Source organism: Oncorhynchus mykiss, chromosome 1 (assembly GCF_013265735.2).
Source record: "Oncorhynchus mykiss isolate Arlee chromosome 1, USDA_OmykA_1.1, whole genome shotgun sequence".
Classification (NCBI taxonomy): domain Eukaryota; kingdom Metazoa; phylum Chordata; class Actinopteri; order Salmoniformes; family Salmonidae; genus Oncorhynchus; species Oncorhynchus mykiss.
In genome coordinates this window covers 18,669,950-18,692,275 of record NC_048565.1, presented here as the reverse complement: position 1 = coordinate 18,692,275, position 22,326 = coordinate 18,669,950, and the positions used below count along the sequence as shown (strand labels likewise).

Genomic DNA, 22,326 nt, shown 5'->3' with positions numbered 1-22,326 from the left:
CAGAGTATCAGAATCAACCAATAGGAAGCTCTACCCAAATAACTTACTCAGAAGTTCGTAGTTCCGACTAGCACGTGAACGAGGCATATGCAAGCAGCACTGAAGAAACCTGCTGTTGGATGTGAAGCAACATCTTCACAATTCACACAAGCACAGTTCTTCACAGTTCACACAAGCCCCTGGTAACATGTCTTCTTGGGGGCCTTGGGTGCAGGCGGGGGGCTGATACTGAAACTCCTGACCTTATTGAAACGGTTCCTCAGGCTACTATGCCTGGTGCTCCCCATGCTGCTGGTCTCCTTGGACACGAAGGCATCAGGGTGACAGAGGCTTGCCCTGAGGCAGCACAGTTCACACAGCACAGTTCTTCACAGTTCACACAAGCCCCTGGTAACATGTCTCCACCCTGAGGTAGATGGTGGTAATTGCTTATGGGAGTGAAGTGTTCATTTAATTTGACCATGTAGTAATGCAGTACAACAACAAGACAGATATGATATGATTTAAAAACATTTATTTATACATAAAATGTACTGTGGCCATCAAAAAAATGAATAAAACTCTACAGTTTTGTACAATACATACACTATATATACAAAAGTATGTGGACACGACTTCAAATTAGTGGATTTGGCTATTTCAGCCACACCCGTTACTGACAGGTGTATAAAATCAAGCACACAGCCATGCAATCTCCCTAGACAAACATTGACAGTAGCATGGCCTTACTGAAGAGCTCAGTGACTTTCAACGTGGCACCGTCATAGGATGCCACCTTTCCAACAAGTCAGTTCACCAAATTTTTACCCTGCTAGAGCTGCCCCGGTCAACTATAAGTGCTGTTATTGTGAAGTGGAAATATCTAAGAGCAACAACGGCTCAGCAGCTAAGTGGTAGGCCACACAAGCCACTACAGAATAGGACCGCCGAGTGTTGAAGTGCGTAGCTTTTAAAAATCGTCTGTCCTTGGTTGCAATACCTCACTACGAGTTCCAAACTGCCTCTGAAAGCAATGTCAGCACAATAACTGTTTATCGGGAGCTTCATGAAATGGATTTCCATGGCCGAGCAGCTGCACAAAAGCCTAAGATCACCACGCGCAATGCCAAGCGTCGGCATTGCTAGTAGGTGTCCACATACTTTTGGTCATGTAGTGTATGTCTTTGTATATATGTATAAATCTTATTGTATTCTCAAGAATATCTAAAAACAAAAATAGATTTTTAAATCTCAGTTCTAGTAAAGCACTGAAAAAGTGCACACAGCATATAGACCTCAATGACAGAAACAAGTCATCTGTTTTGAGGCTCAAACAGTGAAACAAAATAAAGCTTCTATAATGCTTCTTTTATAAGAAATCTTGAACAACTCTTTAAAGTTTTTTTTGTAATGCATAACATAAAATGAACTTTAGCAGTATGTGCCAGGTCCTGATCTGATGACAAGACAAAAAAAATGAACAAAACTAATAACAGAGAAAACCGTTAGCCTGTATCAAAGCTGTATCATGGTTGTATTATGGCTGTATCAAGGCTGTATCTTCATAGTTGTATCAAGACTGTATCTAGGCTGTATCAAGGCTGTATCATGGTTGTATCAAGGCTGTATCAAGGCTGTATCTTCATAGTTGTATCAATGCTGTATCTAGGCTGTATCAAGGCTGTATCATGGTTGTATCAAGGCTGTATCTTTAAAGTTATATCATGGCTGTATCATGGCTGCATCAAGGTTGTATCAAGGCTGTATCTTCATAGTTGTATCATGGTGGTATCAAGGCTGTATCTTCATAGTTGTATCATGGTGGTATCAAGGCTGCATCAAGGCTGTATCTTCATAGTTGTATCATGGTGGTATCAAGGCTGCATCAAGGCTGTATCTTCATAGTTGTATCAAGGCTGTTTCTTCATAGTTTCTTCATGGCTGTATCATGCTTGTATCTAGGCTGTAACAAGGCTGTATCTTCATAGTTGTATCATGGTTGTGCCAATGAGATATATTTTCTACTACCCTGTTTTCTCTAAATTCCAACACCCGCACACAGACCCACACCCACAGACCCGCACACACACACACACACACACACACACACACACACACACACACACACACACACACACACACACACACACACACACACACACACACACACACACAAAGAGAGCTCTCTTTCGCATCTACGTCTGCCCCAGGCAGCCCTTTGTGGTCTAACCGCTCGACACAGACAGGCAGCTGGTGGTGGAGCTGAGGCGGCTCTTCTTGGGCGCCTTGGGTGCAGGCGGGGGGCTGATACTGAAACTCCTGACCTTATTGAAACTGTTCCTCAGGCTACTATGCCTGGTGCTCCCCGTGCTGCTGGTCTCCTTGGACACGAAGGCATCAGGGTGACAGAGGCCTGCCCTGAGGCAGCAGCAGCACAGCAGCCCTGCGATGGCCTTCCTCAGCTCTGTGCTACCCAGGGCGTAGATGACAGGGTTCAGAGCAGAGTTGAGCACGGCCAGAGCAATGACCCAGTCGGCACTGAAGAGGGGCGCACACTGCCGCGACACACAGAAAAAGTCCAGCAGCAGCAGGGCGAACAGAGGGCCCCAGCACATGATGAACACACCCACGATGGAGATTACCGTCTTCAGGAGCCCCAGGGATCGCTTGCGGCTGCGCTGGGATCCCACCTTGGCGCTGCTGCGCACGTGGCAGTAGATGGCGCCGTAGAGCACACCGATGGCCAGCAGGATGAGGGAGAAGATGAGCAGAGAGAAGAAGATGTAGCTCTTGGAGTAGAGCGGCAGCAGGGTGGAGCAGCTCTCCAGGCTGCATACGCAGTTCCATCCCAGCAGGGGGAGGAAGCCGATGGCGAAGGCCAGGATCCAGCACAGCGCCACCAGGCCGTAGATACGACATGTCTTCCTGGCTGACTTCTGGTGCAGAGGCTTCATCATAGCTGTGTAGCGCTCCACTGCTATCAGCAGCAGGCTGAAGATCGAGGCAGCCAAGGTCACAAACATCACCCCTTCCCTGAACAGCCACAGAGCTGGGCTCAGTCTGAACGTATGGCTGCCAGACATGCAGATGTTGACCACGTAGGCCGCCCCAGCCAGCAAGTCACTGAGGGTGATGTTGGCGATGCACACGTAGACCCAGCGGTGGCTGTTGCGGATCCTGGAGAGCACAGCCACCAGGACCAGCAGGTTCTCCAGGATGATGAGGATGCTGATGAAGAGGGAGAGGGACGCGCCCAAGCTCAGGCCACCTTGGCGTGGCCCGCGGTGCTGCAGGCGCCCTGTGTGGTTGTAGTGCTCCAGAATCACATTGTTGCTAATACTGCTTCTACTGCTGTTGTTGGTGATTTTGCTACTCCAGAGGTACAGGTAGGGGCAGGAGGTTGAGGAGCTCAGGGAGGACATGGAATCCATGGCTGGGTTGTGAAGAGCTTGATCGGGCTGTGCTGGGTTCGGCTGGGCTTGGCAGGTCAGAAAATGGCTGGATTGGGCTGGATAAGGCTAGACTTGGATGCGTGTAGAACTCCTGCAGTAGGCTCAGGGCTCACTCAGGCTAACACACTCTCTCCACTGGAGCTCTGCTGTCTCACAACCCACCTTGCAAACACAGGGAGATATTTGATATGAAAAGATGTGTGATAAGCAATAATAATGAGGTATAAGCTGTTTGTAGCACATGAACTGCAGGTAATGAAAATAATATATTTTGTTGGTATATTGCATAGTTTATAAATTCATTGTGAAAAGCTGGAAAATAAACTATTTTCAGAAAATGAGATAAGAATTTGTCAGTTGACCCGACCTCGTAAAACTGCATGCCTCCACTAGCATGCGTTAGGGCCATTTAAACCTCTATGGTGCCATTTAAATCTCTCCGTACCATTTAAACCACATTGTGGTTAGCTGAGAGGAGCAGACACCTGCAGCCAGGAAGGGGATTTAAGTTCAAGCTGCACGTGAAGTCAACATGTTTGAAAGTCGTAAAACTGCTATTTCAAAATTCCTATTATTAGTGATAATTGAAAAACTGTGTTCCACTCTGGAGTGAAATAAAGAGTACCACATTCTATTTTTTCTTCATTTTTAGATTTTATAAAACAATTTCCCTTTAAATTCCAAGATTTTTCATTTTTTGCTAAATTTGTGTTAGAATTTGTTGCATGTGAGCAAAAGCTTACATGGCCACAAATGCCTTGCAAATGTATTGCTACAGTTACATGTAATATATGTAACCATACACCTGGCTCTCCATTCCCAGTTTTCTTTGTCGTCTAAAATCACTATCTAATTGTATAATTTGATATGAATAACACATGAAGTGAAGAGAAGTTGTGTATAATTTAGATTTTAACAAAATAAACAGTTGTTACTTAATGTGTTACTTACATGTGCAGAGATACTGTTGGTAGTGATGCTGTGTGGAAGACCATCCCCTGTGTGGGCTGATAGAACACATCTGCACTACTCTGTTGAAGAGACGAGGAAGGAACTTATGGTACCACACCCATAAGGACCAACACACACACACACACACACACACACACACACACACACACACACACACACACACACACACACACACACACACACACACACACACACACACACACACACACACAATGCAAGAGGTTATTGACACTGATGAGCTGTTTCATCACTGCTGAAGAGAAAACACACTAATTGTGAAATGCTTTAGAACGTGACCATTCAGATGGATGCCATCAATCAATGTGTGAATTGATCATTTGATATGGGCTAATCCACACTTCCATGAGGCCATCACAATACAGTTTTGTTGATTGTTTGCTGTAATTTTCCACATACTTAATCTCATTTTCCCAACACTTGAGCCATGTTTTGACCCCTGCAATACTTTAATCCTACTGCCCAAGTTACTCCATGATGATTACAGGAAGTGCAGTTCATAGTGTTTTCCTAATACATGTATGTTGAAGTGATTGGAGTTTTCAAGGATATGTTGCAAGATACTTTTTCTACTAGAAAGGCATCAACCCAGTGTTTTTACTCAATATTTCTCAGAACAAAAAAGATTATCCTGACACGAAGCAAACAGGAACCTTCTGATCAGATGTGTAAAGGGGCCCCTCCCTTTGGTTCCCCTACTATAGATGTACAGCTATGGTTTCACACCTCACTTCACCCAGCTGTGACAGACCACAGTCCTACCAACAACGGCCCACTTGGCCTACTTACCACCCGGTGAGCCCCAACCACTTACCATAACTGACCAAAGTCAACATCACACACTCAGTAAAGAAAAATATCACTACTGATAAAAAAAAAAAAGTGCTGTCAGTGATAAACGTTAAAGCACACTTCTTCCTTCAGATCAACTACTTGTTCCAGCTGAAGCATATCTGCAATCTCATGCTTAACTCATGGTGAGTCATTTAAGGAAAGTGAGGCCACAAGTTTAAAGTTTGTATTGTCACATGCACAAGTACAGTGAAATGCCTTTCTTGCTTGCTCTTTCCCAACAATAAAGTAATCAATATCTGTAGTTTATTAAAAAAAATATAGAAAAAAAGTCAAGTAGCACAAGAAATAGAAATAAGAAGAACACAAGAAAGTAAGTAAGCTATATTGAGGGTCAGTTCTAATACCATGTTTACAATGTGCAGGGATACTGGAGTGGGAGGGTTATATACTGTATGTACAGTATAGGTGCATCAGGATATACACAAGAAAAACAACTAAATGAAACACAACATGCAACAATTTCAAAGATTTTAATGAGTTACATTTCAAAAAAGGAAATCAGCCATTAAAATCATTCTAAATTCTCTGCCACCAGCACTGGTGGACAATCCTGCAACCTCACTCACAACTTGTGTTGTGTGACAAAACTGCACATTTTATAGTGGCCAATTGTTGTTCACAGTACAAGGTGCACATGTGTAATGATCATGCTGTTTAATCAGCTTCTTGATTTAACACACCCATCAGGGGGATAGATTATCTTGGCAAAGGAGAAATGCTTATTAACAGAGATGTAAACAAATTTGTACATTTTTGAGAAATAAGCTTTTTGTGTGTATAGATTTCTGGGATCTTTAATTTCAGCTTATTTCAACACTTTACATGTTGCATTTATATTTTTGCTCAGTATATGAAAAAACTAAATAGCAGCAGCATATATGATGATTGTATGTGACTGTGTGTGAATGTGTGTGTACAGTCAATATGAAAGTGTGTGTGTGTATTATGTGTGTGTGAGAAAATTAAGTGAGTGTGTGTTGGAGTGTCAGTGTGAGTGTGTGTAAGTGAGTGTGCATAGAGTGAGTGTTTGAGTGTGCAAAAATTAAATAGAAAGGTCAATGTAGATACTTGTTGCTCCGATTCTACTTGCCGTACGGAAGCAGAGAGAACAGCCTATATCTATGGTTTAGATGGCTGGAGGCTTTAACAATTTTCCGGGCCTTCCTTTCACACAGCCTGATATACCGTGCATTCGGAAAGTATTCAGACCCCTTGACTTCATCCACACTTTGGTACTTGACAGCCTTATTCTGAAATGTATTAAATTGTTATTTTTCCCTCATCAATCTACACACAATACCCCATAATGACAAAGCAAAAACAGGTTTTAAGTTTAAAAAAAAATTCAGACCCTTTACTCAGTACTTTGTTGAAGCAACTTTGACATCGAGTACAGCCTCAAGTCTTCTTGGGTATGATGCTACAAGCTTGGCACACCTGTATTTGAGGAGTTTCTCCCATTATTCTCTGCAGATCCTCTCAAGCTCTGTCAGGTTGGATGGGGAGCATTTGCTGCACAGCTATTTTCAGGTCTCTCCAGAGATGTTCGATCGGGTTAACGTCCGGGCTCTGGCTTGGCCACTCAAGGACTTTTCTCAAAGCCACTCCTGCTTTGTCTTGGCTGTGTGCTTAGGGTTGTTGTCCTGTTAGAAGATGAACGTTTGCCCTAGTCTGAGGTCCTGAGCACTCTGGAGCAGGTTTTCATCAAGGATCTCTCTGTACTTTGCTCTGTTCATCTTTCCCTCAATCCTGACTAGTGTCCCAGTCCCTGCCGCAGAACCCCACCCATAGCATGAAGCTGCCACCACCATGGTTCACCATAGAGATTGTGCCAGGTTTCCTCCAGATGTGATGCTTGGCATTCAGGCCAAAGAGTTCAATCTTAGTTTCATCAGACCAGAGAATCTTGTGTCTCATGGTAAGAGAACTTTAGGTGCCTTTTGGCAAACACCAAGCTGGATGTCATGTGCCTTTTACTGAGGAGTGGCTTCCGTCTGGCCACTCTACCATAAAGGCCTAATTAGTGGAGTGCTGCAGAGATGGTTGTCCTTCTGGAAGGTTCTCCCATCTGGAGCTCTGTCAGAGTGACCATCGGGTTCTTGGTCACCTCCCTGACCAAGGCCCTTCTCCCCCGATCGCTCAGTTTGGCCCGGGAGGCCAGCTCTAGGAAGAGTTTTGGTGGTTCCAAACTTCTTCCATTTAAGAATGATGGAGGCCACTGTGTTCTTGGGGACCTTCAAGGCTGCAGAATTGTTTTTGTACCCTTCCCCAGATCTGTGCCTCGACACAATCCTGTCTAGGAGCTCTACGGACAATTCCTTTGACCTCATGCCTTGGTTTTTGTTCTGACATGCACTGTCAACTGTGGGACCTTAAATAGACAGTTGTGTTCCTTTCCAAATCATGTCCAATCAATTGAACTTTCCACAGGTGTACTCCAATCAAGTACTAGAAACATCTCAAGGATGATCAATGGAAACAGGATGCACCTAAGCTCCATTTCAGATCTCATAGCAAAGGGTCTGAATACTTATGTAAAGAAGATGTTTTTGTTTCTAGTTTTTAATACATTTGCAAAAATGTCTAAAAAAACTATTTTCATTTTATCACTATGGGGTATTGTGTGTAGATTGATGAGCGGAAAAAAAACATTGAATAAATTTTATAATAAGGCTGTAACGTAACAAAATGTGGAAAACGTCAAGGGGCCTGAATACTTTCTGAATGCACTGTAGAGGTACTAGATGGCAGGGAGCTCTGCCCCAGTGATGTACTGGGCTTTCTGCACCATCCTCTGTAGCACCATACAATCGAGGGCAGTGCAGTTGCCATACCAAGCAGTGATGCAGCCAGTCAAGATGGTCTCGATGGTGCAGCTGTAGAACCTTTAGAGGATTTGAAGGCCATGCCAAAGTGGTTTGATTTAGATCTACACATTCTCGTTTAATGAATCACCTCTCATTTAAATGAGCTTTCTGCCACTGAATAATGCAAATAAGAAACCCAATAGCCAATGAGCTGAATAAATATTTAGATCTCACCTGTCTTTGGGTCAGCCAAGCAAACAATATAAACACTGTCATAGTAAAGTTAGTTTTAATCTTCCTAGTTTTACCTACATTTCAGGGTAATAAGGCAAAAAAAATCACAACATCTAATTTTTCAATAAGGCTGTAGTGAAATCTTGCATGCTTCAATAATCTTCTAGTAAAATAGGTGATACATATGAACCTTTTCTCAATCAAGTGATGCTACAGAGGCAGTATTGGTTTGTGGGCCTGAAAAAACTGTCCAGAAAAGGTAACAGAAAACAACCGCATCCTTGGTTGTCAACACCCATAACTGTTGAAAACGCCCTTTCTCTGAAAATACAACTAAAACCACAATGTGCATAACGTAGACTACAAGGAAATGGAAACTATGAACTTGTTTACATTCCTTCCCACAACATTCAGCAAGTTATGCAACCTTTTTATTTTTATATTTAAGTATGCACAATATGCCAAATAGAGTGGAAAAGTTGCCCTTAACCATAGATAGGCTACAGCAGAATAATTATATTTTCCCCTCTCAATAATGATTAAGGTTAGGATTAGAGGTAGGGTAATCTGATACTAGATATTTTATGGTCTATGGTAGAACAAATTCTGCCTTAATTGAGCATGTATGTGAGTGACAGGTGCATATCAGTTGCTGACCTACTAATTGGGGCATTCAAGGTCAGTACTGCGTTAAATTATCAATGTGATTTTATAGCTTTACTTACAGGATAGCTAATGCTTTTCCTCAATAAATAAATCACATAACAGTTAGAATCATCTGCACATACACCTACAGTAAGTCAATTACTGATGACAACTGGCAAGTAGTCTATCCCACAGACTTCTAAACTCAGCAAAAAAAGAAACGCCCTCTCGCTGTCAACTGCATTTATTTTCAGCAAACTTAACATGTGTAAATATTTGTATGAACCTAACAAGATTCAACAACAGACATAAACTGAACAAGTTCCACAGACATGTGACTAACATAAATGGAATAATGTGTCCCTGAACAAAGGGAGGGGGGGGGATCAAAATCAAAAGCCACCAGCGGCATTAAGTACTGCAGTGCATCTCCTCCTCATGGCCTGCACCAGATATGCGAGTTCTTGCTGTGAGATGTTACCCCACTCTTCCACCAAGGCACCTGCAAGTTCCCGGACATTTCTGGGGGGTATGACCATAGCCCTCACCCTCCGATCCAACAGGTCCCAGACATGCTCAATGGGATTGAGATCCGGGCTCTTTGCTGGCCATGGCAGAACAATGACATTCCTGTTTTGCAGGAAATCACGCACAGAACAAGCAGTATGGCTGGTGGCATTGTCATGCTGGAGGGTCATGTCAGGATGAGCCTGCAGGAAGGGTACCACATGAGGGAGGAGGATGTCTTCCCTGTAACGCACAGTGTTGAGATTGCCTGCAATGACAACAAGCTCAGTCCGTTGATGCTGTGACACAAAACCCCAGACTATGACGGACCCTCCACCTCCAAATCGATCCCGCTCCAGAGTACACGCCTCGATGTAACGCTCATCCCTTCGACGATAAACGCAAATCCGACCATCAACCCTGGTGAGACAAACCCATGACCCGTCAGTGAAGAGCACTTTTCGCCAGTCCTGTCTGGTCCAGCGACAGTGGGTTTGTGCCCATAGGTGACGTTGTTGCCGGTGACGTCTGGTGAGCACCGGCCTTACAGCAGGCCTACAACCCCTCAGTCCAGCCTCTCTCAGCCTAGTCTGAGCACTGATGGAGGGATTGAGCGTTCCTGGTGTAACTCGGGCAGTTGTTGTTGCCATCCTGTACATGTCCCGCAGGTGTGATGTTCGGATGTACCGATCCTGTGCAGGTGTTGTTACACATGGTGTGCCACTGCGAGAACGATCAGCTGTCCGTCCTGTCTACCTGTAGCGCTGTCTCAGTACGGACATTGCAATTTATTGCCCTGGCCACATCTGCAGTCTGCATCTGCATGCCTCCTTGCTGCATGCCTATATTCACGCAGATGAGCAGGGACCCTGGGCATCTTTCTTTTGGTGTTTTTCAGCGTCAGTAGAAAGGCCTCCTTGGTGTCCTAAGTTTTCATAACTGTGACCTTAATTGCCTATCGTCTGTAAGCTGTTAGTGTATTTACAACTGTTCCACAGGTGCATGTTAATGAACTGTTTCTGGTTCATTGAACAAGCATGGGAAACAGTGTTTAAACCCTTCACAATGAAGATCTGTGAAGTTTGGATTTTGGATTTTTACGAATTAGCTTTGAAAGACAGGGTCCTGAAAAAGGGACGTTTTTTGCTGAGTTCAAAAAGATCATAATAACATACAAACCTCACTGGCCACGTTGTGTGCACCAGCATTGCAAAATAAATGTACTCATACATGTTATTCAATATTCTACCTACATCGTTTGTGCGCTTGAACATGCGTCTGCATAGCAAAGCACTAAAATAGAAATCCTAACACCTCAATCACACCTTCAGAAACATCGCGTTTTGGTACACCAGAAGTACATCAATTTCCAATGGAACACTGTGTTTGCCTTGCAGCATTGCATTGTAGCATTGCATTACAGAGGCAGTTGCAGTGTGTTCTGTATGGAGCATGCAGCACTGTAATGCTACAGTGCTGCACGGGCAAACACAGCTTTCCATTGGAAATTAATGTACTTCTGGTGTACCAAAACGCAATAAAGCTGCAGGTGTGTTCAAGGAGTTATTGGATATCATGAAGATACAAATCCACTTGATGCTTGAAATACAAATTAGGAGAGATTCACTAAAGATAACTAGAAACTAACCAGGTTTCCCTTTTTATTAGCTAAAAAGAGGACCATATGAATGTCAGGTAAAATAAGAACCCAATGTCAATCCCTCCATCTCCCAGGACAAAGCTAGCTAAATATCCATGAATGTTGTTTGTGTGTTCTGACCTGCCCCAAATGGATATACAGTGCATTTGGAAAGTATTCAGACCCCTTGTCATTTTCCACATTTTGTTACATTACAGCCTTATTCTAAAATGGATTCAATTGTTTTACAATCTACACGCAATACTCCATAATGACAAAGAAAAAACAGGTTGTTAGAAATTATAGCAAATGTACCAAAAAAACAACAACTGAAATATCACATTTACATAAGTATTCAGACCTTTTCTCAGTACTTTGTTGAAGCATTCCCATTCTTCTCTGCAGATCCTCTCAACATTAAATTCTCTAGCAACAGCTCTGGTGGACAGTCCTGCAGTGAGCATGCCAATTACACACTCACTCACAACTTGTGTTGTGTGATAAAACGGCACATTTTAGAGTGGCCTTTTATTGTCCACAGCACAAGGTGCATCTGTGTAATGATCATGCTGCTTAATTAGCTCCTTGATATGCCACACCTGTCAGGGGATGGATTATCTTGGCAAAGGAGAAATGCTCACTAACAGGGATGTAAACACATTTGTGTACAATATTTTTGACAAATAAGCTTTATGTGAGTATGAAACATTTCGGCATCTTTAATTTCAACTCATGAAACATGGGTCCAACACTTTACATATTGAATGCATATTTTAATTCAGTTTAGTTGGTTCACATTTTGTAAGCGGTGTCATGATCGTGTCTGGTGAGGATGGACAAAATCACCCTTTCATCCCAAAAAATTCTGGGAAGAGCTGTATCAACACCTGTTGGTCATTTGATGAAACTGCATGTACTATTCACAGTCAAAGTTGTCAGTGCATAATCTTACCACATGGTGCTGATATTGGCTCATTTATACTTGCAGAAGCCACTTTCAACTTGCTTTGTACATTGTAAATCACATGAGCCTTGGTGTGGACCGATTTAGTTATAAAGCCAAACTAAGCACTGCAATCAGGCCAAGTGGATGATATTTACAAATTGACACGGAATCATTCATTATCAGTAGGAAGCACTGTCTTCTGACAATTCTGGAATTTGGAGGTAAAATCTGGCATTTCTAGGTTTTAACAAACATCAGCATACTATACTGAACAAAAATAAAAACACAACATGTAGTGTTGGTCGCATGTTTCATGAGGTGAAATAAAAGATCCCAGATTTGTTCCTATACGCACAAAAAGGGTATTTCTATCCAATTTTGTGCACATTTGATTACTTCGTTGTTAGTGAACAATGTGCAGTTTTGTCACACAACACAATGGCACAGATGTCTCAAGTTGAGGGAGCGTGCAATTGGCATGCTGACTTCAGGAATATACACCAGGGCTGTTGCCAGAGAATGTAATGTTCATTTCTCTACCATAACATAATTTTAGAGAATTTGGCAGTATGTCCAACCAGCCTCGCAACCACAGACCATGAGTAACCACGCCAGCCCAGGACCTCCACATCCAGCTTCTTCACCTGTGGGATTGTCTGAGACCAGCTACCCAGACAGCTAATGAAACTGAGGAGTATTTCTGTCTGTAATAAAGCCCTTTTGCGGGGAAAATGCATTCTGATTGGCTGGGCCTGTCTCCCCAGTGGGGAAAAAAATATAAACGCAACATGCAACAATTTCTAAGATGTTACTGAGTTAGTAAAATCTGTAAATTGAAATAAATAAATTAGGCCCTAATGGAGTTCATATGACTGGGCAGGGGTGAAGCCATGGGTGGGCATAGGCCCACCCACTTGGGAGCCAGGCCCACCCATGGCTTCACCCCTATTTCAATTGACTGATTTAACTATCTCAGTAAAATCTTAGAAATTGTTGCATGTTGCATTTATATTTTGTTCAGTGTAGTTGCTAGGCTAATGAATCAGACTATGAATCAGACATGTCATCAACAAATGTAAACGTATAACTTGTAAAACACTTACCTTGGTTCTTTACCGGTAGTAAAATGCCTTTATTGCATGATGCTTTTCCATTGCAGGTCTAAATGTTACCACAGGTTACCAAAGATATTTTTAACTAAGTTTTACCCTGTGATGTCACTGCACTCAACGTTTAAAGTGCATCACTAATCTAATATCTGTAGATGGCGCTGAGCAATTACATGTTTGGTGGAACAGTGAGTTAGTTACATTGTATGGAATATCCAGATAGACTAAAAGTACTTCTCCAATAGAAATCCCCGATTCTTTGGTAGGCGATGTCATGGCGAAGTTGACTAGCAAAGCTCATGCGTAGAAGCAGTACGTTGGGTCTAACGAGCATCATGCGCCAAACTGCGCATGTGCAAGCCGCCAACAAAGTCACTCCTTCGATATAAAGTTGTTTTTGACGAAAATAAAAAAGCGTGTCAGTTTGTCATTTTCCCGAGGTTGGAATAATAACATGTTCATCTACTTAAGACACTGGCTATAATCTAGCTTGTGCCTTTAGATTTAGAGAAAGGTAACAACTAATGAATTATTTTTCACTCCTCTTATTGACTTCTCAAACACCAAACCCCGGCCTGGTCTGTTTGGTCGGTTTCGCAAGCGTTCCCGGAAGTCTTGCGTTGAAGCGCCTCTGGGTTTAGAAACTCTTTGGAATATCACTTGCGTTTTTTTCTAAACTTTTTTTCACCGCGCGGAGCCTCGAGCTTGCGAGAGAAAGGAAGTAAGCAAGCTAGCAGCAAACCATATAATCATTATAGTCAACTCGCGAAGCCAGGCAGTAGACTTGAAATGATGTACGATTAAATGTATTTGACCACATCAAGGTTACAGTATTTGGGTAAGATAGCCATTGAAAATAGGTATACTACATTGTAGAAAAATAACTTTGCGGCATGCTTCTAAACCGTTTTGTGATTAGCTACTATAAGCATATGTTTAGTGCTCGATTCTGAACGGCAACGTCCTTCGCTATGCTAACGTTAGCTGGAAGTATTTGGTTGGTTATCCAGTTTTGATTTCATCAGAAAGGGAACTACAAAATATTATTTCTGAATTGTCTATCAGTTGTATGCGGGAAATACAATAAGGAGTCATCTCAGACAATGAGAAAAACAACTAAACAAGGTAAGATACATTATTAGAGTGCTTGTTTTGAACAAAAGTTTGTAAATGAACAGATCAAGAAAGCTGGGAAGCCGATATTAGCCAGAATTGTTGTACAGTATCCAAATAATTTGCTGTAGGAATTTTAGTGCGCAAAGTATCTTGACAGTCATCTTTTTTTCATAATATTAGCTAACAGATATTTCAGTGTTTACAGTTCATTGATGTCTGATAGTTCAAGTTACCTTATTGTCTACGTCCTCTCCCAAATAGATACAAACTTATCATGTCACTCATTCAGAACTTGAAACTGTCAAATTTTCTTCCTGTCCCGACGAATTGTGTTGCAGCAGCTAGATATATATATCCACTGACTGTATGGTTGACTTCGAGCAACATCACACTTAGAATGGTGAATGTTGAATTTTGATTCTTATTCCATTGTTATTCCATCAGCCAGACAAGTTGGTTTTAAACTGAAGAACAATACCCACATGTCACTTATGCATTCTGATAACCAGTGGGGTGGGTATCATTTGTGGAACGTTCCAACAGGAATCTGTTCCAAAAACGTTGTAAAAGCACAAGGTTGCCAACAAACAACGCATACAAAGTAGCAGCTAACTAGCTGACAAATAGGTATCAACTCACCACGTAGCGAGGACAGATTTTGAAGGTACGTGGTGAGTGAAAAACTTTAAATAAATAGCCCACTCCCTACTCAGTATCTTATTCTGCCGCTATACAATGGGTTGTTTGTTGACAACCTTGTTATTTACAACGTTTTTGGAACAGATTCCTGTTGGAATGTTCCACAAACTATACCCACACTAACCAGTGCTCATTGTCTGAGCGTACACATATACAAGTGTAGTCTACAGACTTTTTATTGCACAAATTACACATTTTGGGGCAAAAAAAGAGTAGGTGAGCCAAACTTCATAGTTAAAGAAATTTAGTCCCATGTCCTTTCACCTCCACCCAACCACATGTTGCCAAAATGCTCCACAGCACTGTAAGTACATGAATAATGTATGAGCTGTGGAAAAACCTGTAACTCAAAAGAACAAATAAGAACAGTAAATTTAGGCATAGGTTTCGCTGAAAAGTCTGTCATTCTTGGTGTTTCCAGTGTCAAATGTGGCAAGTCATTTCCTCCTGATGAAATAATGTATCTACACTTCCTTCTCTTGAGCTGCTCTATTTGCCATATGTGCCTGCATTAGTGGACCTAACCAATTCAACTACTTTGTTGAGAGAGTCCTGTGCCGAACAAGATACAGCAGCCATTTCAGCCCCTAACTCTATCATAGTAAACGTGATTGCGGAACAGGAAACATATTTAATAAATATAGACTTCCGTAGCTGACTCAAATGCCTTAGAATGCTAGTTACAGACATGACATACACTACCATTCAAAAGTTTAGGGTCACTCAGAAGTGTCCTTGTTTTTGAAATAAAAGCAAATTATTTGTCCATTAAAATAACATCAGGCAGAGTTCCTCTGTCCAGTGTCTGTTCTTTTATCCATCTTATTCTTTTCATTGGCCAGTCTGAGATATGGCTTTTTCTTTGCAACTCTGCCTAGAAGACCAGCATCAAAGAGTCACTTCTTCACTGTTGACGTTGAGGCTGGTGTTTTGAGGGTACTATTTAATGAAGCTGCCAGTTGAGGACTTGTGAGGTGTCTGTTTCTCAAACTAGACACTTTAATGTACTTGTCCTCTTGCTCAGTTGTGCACCGGGGCCTCCCACTCCTCTTTCTATTCAAATCAAAGTTTATTTGTCACGTGCGTCGAATACAACAAGTGTAGACCTTACAGGGAAATGCATACTTACAGGCTCTAATCAATAGGGCAAAAAAGATATTAGGTGAACAATAGGTAAGTCAAGAAATAAGAAGACAGTGAAAAACAGTAGCGAGGCTATATAAAGTAGCGAGGCTACATACAGACACCGGTTAGTCGGGCTGATTGAGGTAGTATGTACATGTAGATATGGTTAAAGTGACTATGCGGGGGGGGGGGGGGGGGGGGTCTGTGCATATTTGTAAACAACAGCATATTTGTAAACAACAGCTGGTGCACGAAATTTGAAGTAGTCGCTAGATTTTGCTCATCTGAAGTAGAGTATATTGTGATAAATTGCAGGCCACACAACTTGCCTAGAGAGTTTTCAGCTATACTTTTCGTGGCTGTTTATTTACCACCACAGACAGATGCTGGCACTAAGACCGCACTCAGTCCGCTGTATAAGGAAATAAGCAAACAGGAAACCATTCACCCAGAGGCGGCGCTCCCAGTGACAACTCTATCCTCCTGATTCCTGCTTACAAGCAAAAATTAAAGCAGGAAGCACCAGTGACTCGCTCTATAAAAAAAGTGGTCAGGTGAAGCAGATGCTAAACTACAGGACTGCTTTGCTATCACAGACTGGAACATGTTCCGGGATTCTTCCGATGGCATTGAGGAGTCCACCACATCAGTCACTGGCTTTATCAATAAGTGCATCAAGGACGTCGTCCGCACAGTGACTGTACGTACATACCCCAACCAGAAGCCCTGGATTACAGGCAATATTCGCACTGAGCTAAAGGGTAGAGCTGCCGCTTCAAGGAGAGGGACTCTAACCCGGAAGCTTACAAGAAATCCTGCTCTGCCCTGTGATGAACCATCAAACAGGCAAAGCATCAATACAGGGCTAAGATTGAATTTTATTTTTCTGTTTTTTTTACCAGGTAAGTTGACTGAGAACACATTCTCATTTGCAGCAACATCCTGGGGAATAGTTACAGGGGAGAGGAGGGGGATGAATGAGCCAATTGTAAACTGGGGATTATTAGGTGACCGTGATGGTTTGAGGGCCAGATTGGGAATTTAGCCAGGACACGATAAGTGCCATGGGGTCTTTAATGACCTCAGAGTGTCAGGACACCCGTTTAACGTCCCATCCGAGAAACGGCACCCTACACAGGGCAGTGTCCCAAATCACTGCCCTGGGGCATTGGGATATTTTTTTAGACCAGAGGAAAGAGTGCCTCCTACTGGCCCTCCAACACAACTGCCAAGCAGCATCTGGTCTCCCGTCCAGGAACTGACCAGGACCAACCCTGCTTAGCTTCAGAAGCAAGCCAGCAGTGGTATGCAGGGTGGTATGCTGCTGGCTGAATCATACTACACCGGCTCCGACGCTCGTCTTATGTGGCAGGGCACAGCCGCGAGCTGCGTAGTGACACAAACCTACCAGACGAGCTAAATCACTTCTATGCTCGCTTCGAGGCAAGCAACACTGAGGCATGCATGAGAGCATCAGCTGTTCCGGATGACTGTGTGATCACGCTCTCCGTAGTCGACGTGCGTAAGACCCTTAAACAGGTCAACATTCACAAGGCTGCGGGGCCAGACGGATTACCAGGACGTGTGCTCCGGGCATGTGCTGACCAACTGGCAGGTGTCTTCACTGACATTTTCAACATGTCCCTGATTGAGTCTATAATACCAACATGTTTCAAGCAGACCACCATAGTCCCTTTGCTGTCCGTAGCCATGAAGTGCTTTGAAAGGCTGGCAATGGCTCACATCAACACCATTATCCCAGGAACCCTAGACCAACTCCAATTTGCATACCACCCAAACAAATCCACAGATGATGCAATCTCTATTGCACTCCATGCTGCCCTTTCCCACCTGGACAAAAGGAACACTTATGTGAGAATGCTATTCATTGACTACAGCTCAGTGTTCAACACCATAATACCCTCAAAGCGTATCACTAAGCTAAGGATCCTGGGACTAAACAACTCCCTCTGCAACTAGATCCTAGACTTCCTGGCGGGCCTCCCCCAGGTGGTGAGGGTATGTCTGCCACGCTGATCCTCAACACTGGAGCTCCACGGGGGTGCGTGCTCAGTCCCCTCCTTTACTCCCTGTTCACCTACTACTGCATGGCCAGGCACGACTCCAACACCATCATTAAGTTTGCAGAAGACACAACAGTGGTAGGCCTGATCACCGACAACGATGAGACAGCCTATAGGGAGGAGGTCAGAGACCTGGCCGGGTGGTGCCAGAATAACAACCTATCCCTCAACTTAACCAAGATTAAGGAGATGATTGTGGACTACAGGAAAAGGGGGACTGAGCCTGCCCCCATTCTCATCAACGGGGCTGTAGTGGAGCAGGTTGAGAGCTCCAAGTTCCTTGGTGTCCACATCACCAACAAACTAGAATGGTCCAAACACACCAAGACAGTCATGAAGAGGCCACGACAAAACCTATTCCTCCTCAGGAAACTAAAAAGATTTGGCATAGGTCCTGAGATCCTCAAAAGGTTTTACAGCTGGTTGCATCACTGCCTGGTACAGCAATTGCTCGGCCTCCGACTGCAAGGCACTACAGATGGTAGTGTGTACGGCCCAGTAAATCACTGGGGCTGAGCTGCCTGCCATCCAGGACCTCCACACCAGGCGGTGTCAGAGGAAGGCCCTAAAAATTGTCCAAGACCCCAGCCACCCCGGTCATAGACTGTTCTCTCTACTACTGCATGGCAAGCGGTACCGGAGTGCCAAGTCTAGGACAAAAAGGCTTCTCAACAGTTTATTCTGGTTAGAGACAGTTTGCGCTGTTCTGTGAAGGGAGTAATACACAGCGTTATGAGATTCCGTTTCTTGGCAACTACTCGCATGGAAAAGCCTTAAATTCTCAGAACAAGAATAAACTGACGAAGAAGAAAGTGCTTTGTTTCTGGCCATTTTGAGGCTGTAATCGAACCATCAAATGCTGATGCTCCAGATCCTCAACGAGTCTAAAGAAAGCCAGTTTAATTGCTTCTTTAATCAGAACAACAGTTTTCAGCTGTGCTAACATAATTGCAAAAGGGTTTTCTAATGATCAATTAGCCTTTTAAAATTATCAACTTGGATTAGCTAACAATGTGCCGTTGGAAAACAGGAGTGATGGTTGCTGATAATGGGCCTCTGTACACCTATGTGGATATTCCATTAAAAATCTGCCGTTTCCAGCTACAGTAGTCATTTACAACATTAACAATGTCTACACTGTATTTCTGATCAATTTGATATTTTAATGGTCAAAGTGCTTTTCTTTCAAAAACAAGGACATTTCTAAGTGACCCCAAACTTGAATGGTAGTGTAGGTTCATATTTGCTCTTTATCTCAGTACATTTCTCAGCAGATATGGTGCAATTATACTTGCGTTGGTTTCATAAGCAACCCTTTTTCCTTTTCAGAGGCAAACCCCTCTATACATTGCTTTTGCATAAGGAACTCAGTGGATGGAGAACCTCTTTTCAGAAAAGTCTCATCAGTTTGATCAATTCACCATAACTTAACCATGTTGCCTAGCCAATATCTAATACAGGAACCGTTCTGTGTTATCAAGCACACATCATGTTATTTCAAATTACACAATAGCACTTTTTTCATGCTGTTTTATTGTAGGTCAGGTCCTAGGCCCTACATTTTTTCTTCTCAAACTATAGCCTTAATGATGTTCATTTAGTATAGCCTACTTCATGGGATTTGGCTGCTTTATCACAACCTTGAGTGTAAGCTTGTTGTGGTTTCATGTTTTTAATCATGCAGAAATACATGTTTATTTTTGGATAATGTCTTTCAGAAGAGGTTTTCAGCGAAGTGATGTAGATACGTGGGTAAGTCTAGTGACGAGATGAGTGTGAAATCTATCCGTGAGCCATCTCTCGTTATCTTATCTCCCAAGCCCATTCCTGAAGGTGTCTGAGTTTCTGATGATGACTCACGGTCTCACACGGCTAATTTGTGAAATTAGGTCAGAGAAAGTTTATTAAAGTAGGCCTATCCTATGCATGATACATGTTCACTTTTTGAGCTTGGCTTAGTCGATTGAAACCATTCCGATTAATAGGCATCCATAGTAACACTTGTGGAGCAGGATTTGTAGCCCAGTGCTGGCAATGCAGTGTGCTCTGTTACAAATCCTAATGAGAAACCTCTGCAGGGTCAGATTTTCGAAATCGCCCAAATGGTTAAGGATAGGATTTGGGGTTGGGTTATCTGATCATAGATCTGTGGTTTGAGAACTTCTATCTCTAGCTTGTTTGGTGCAGGTTTGTAGCTCAGTGTTCTCTAGAACCTTAATGAGTCCCTCAGCTCCCCGGTCTGTTTATATGCTGCCTAGTCTACCTGTGGAAAGTAGTCAAAGCCACCTGCTGTCCCATGATACTGTAAAACAGAGGCTCGATAGTTATTCAGTGGCATGGAAACTCTATCGTAGCGATTTAAGGACTTATGCTCACTGTAAGAGAAATAAGCTAGGCCAAGTTGTAACTTCATTTTGGCTGCTTTAAAAACACTTCTAATAGAAACTTGTTAAATCGGTAGAGAAATGAGAATGAATTAGCCAAAATGTACTATTTGATAACGTTGCTGAGGACATTTCTTGGCATGAAGGTTGTGGAGGCCTGTCTGTGTTTTTCGGGGAGGCGGTTTTCTGCCTTTGTGTCTCCAGTTGAAAAATACTGGGATGGGCAGGGAGCATAGAATAAAAAATAAAAAAATAGACGAAGCCATCGACGACGTCACCCTGTTGTTTCCTATGAGAATGTTCAGTGGCGCATTTGATGATCAGGAAGTGTCATTTCACCAGGTCACCATTTTGCTACATGGAGGATTTTTTGAAAACATAGCATGCGCAGTTTGAGCTACTCTAGGGTGTGACATTGCAGGTTAGCTCAGTGCTGCCCCCTCTCATGGAGTACCTTCAGTGGAAGGCTGACCGAGCTACTGCAGGCTGCCATTAGCAAGTCAATTATCTTTATAACCTTTGTCTGTGGTTTTAAAGTAATCGGTTCAAGGACATACAGTACCAGTCAAAAGTTTGAACACACCTACTCATTCCAGGGTTTGAATTAATTTTGACTATTTTCTTCATTATAGAATATAGAATAATAGTGAAGACATCAAAACTATGAAATAACACATGGAATCATATTTGAGATTCTTCAAAGTAGCCACCCTTTGCCTTGTTGACAGCTTTGCACACTTTTGGCATTCTCTCAACCAGCTTCATGAGGTAGTCACCTGGAATGCCTTTCAATTAACTTCTTACGGCTGAGATCCCTTTAATGGGATCGATATGACAACAGCCAGTGAAAGTGCAGAGCGCCAAATTCAAACAACAGAAATCTCATACTTAAAATTCCTCAAACATACAAGTATTTTACACCATTTTAAAGATAAACTCGTTGTTAATCCCACCACAGTGTCCGATTTCAAAAAGGCTTTACGACGAAAGCACACCATCTGATTATGTTAGGTCAGTACCTAGTCACAGAAAAACACAGCCATTTTTCCAGCCAAAGAGAGGAGTCACAAAAAGCAGAAATATAGAAATTCAGAAATATAGATAAAATGTATCGCTAACCTTCATCAGATGATACTCATAGGACTTCATGTTACACAATACATGTATGTTTTGTTTGATAAGTTCATATTTATATCCAAAAATCTCAGTTTACATTGGCGTGTTATTCAGTAATGTTTTGCTTCCAAAACATCCGGTGATTTTGCAGAGAGCCACATCAATTTACAGAAATACTCATAATAAACATTGATAAAAGATACAAGTGTTATGCATGGAACTTTAGATAAACTTCTCCTTAATGCAGCCGCTGTCAGATTTCAAAAAAGCTTTACCGAAAAAGCACACCATGCTCTAATCTGAGTACAGCGCTCCGAGACCAAAACAAGCCATACAGATATCCGCCATGTTGTGGAGTCAACAGAAGTCAGAAATAGCATTATAAATATTCACTTACCTTGATGATCATTAGAATGCACTCCCAGGAATCCCAGTTCCACAATAAATGTTTTTTGTTCGATAAAGTCCATAACTTATGTCCAAATACCTCCTTTTTGTTCACTCCTTTAGTTCACAAATCCAAATTCACGACGCGCAGGCCAGACAAAGTAAAAAAAATGCCATTACAGTTCGTAGAAACATTTCAAACAATCTTTAGGATGTTTTAACATAAAACTTCAATAATGTTTCAACTGGAGA

The 22,326-nt window shown here is 42.5% G+C and overlaps 2 protein-coding genes and 1 long non-coding RNA gene across 10 annotated transcripts in view; 2 read left to right on the top strand and 1 right to left on the bottom strand.

Annotated features, from left to right (window-relative positions):
• The first annotated feature begins 243 nt into the window (after window positions 1-243).
• LOC118943879 lies at window positions 244-2,015 on the top strand. The gene is made up of 2 exons (XR_005039187.1): window positions 244-1,590; window positions 1,729-2,015. It is a non-coding gene; the product is annotated as an uncharacterized LOC118943879 (long non-coding RNA).
• Window positions 2,016-2,053: 38 nt separating this feature from the next.
• LOC110499030 (sphingosine 1-phosphate receptor 4) lies at window positions 2,054-13,736 on the bottom strand. Of its 2 annotated transcripts, none has more exons than XM_021575891.2 (3): window positions 13,158-13,736; window positions 4,383-4,485; window positions 2,054-3,593 (listed from the first exon to the last, which is right to left on the bottom strand). In XM_021575891.2, the coding sequence occupies exon 3, from the start codon at window positions 3,408-3,410 to the stop codon at window positions 2,205-2,207; it is 1,206 nt and encodes a 401-aa protein (XP_021431566.2). In that variant the 5' UTR covers window positions 3,411-3,593; window positions 4,383-4,485; window positions 13,158-13,736; the 3' UTR covers window positions 2,054-2,204. The 2 variants fall into 2 exon arrangements, with proteins under 2 accessions (XP_021431566.2, XP_036816246.1); XM_036960351.1 differs by having other exon boundaries at window positions 4,383-4,462.
• Window positions 13,737-13,836: 100 nt separating this feature from the next.
• Window positions 13,837-22,326, top strand: part of LOC110498717 (unconventional myosin-IXb) — a 116,001-nt gene continuing 107,511 nt past the window's right edge. For 3 of the 7 annotated variants that reach the window (XM_021575380.2, XM_021575766.2, XM_021575685.2), the window contains exon 1: window positions 13,838-14,288. The gene's annotated coding sequence lies outside the window, so the exon portion shown is untranslated. Of the gene's footprint in view, window positions 14,289-22,326 lie in introns of all 7 variants that reach the window. The other 4 variants (XM_036960119.1, XM_036960161.1, XM_021575515.2 and 1 more) reach the window with 2 other exon arrangements.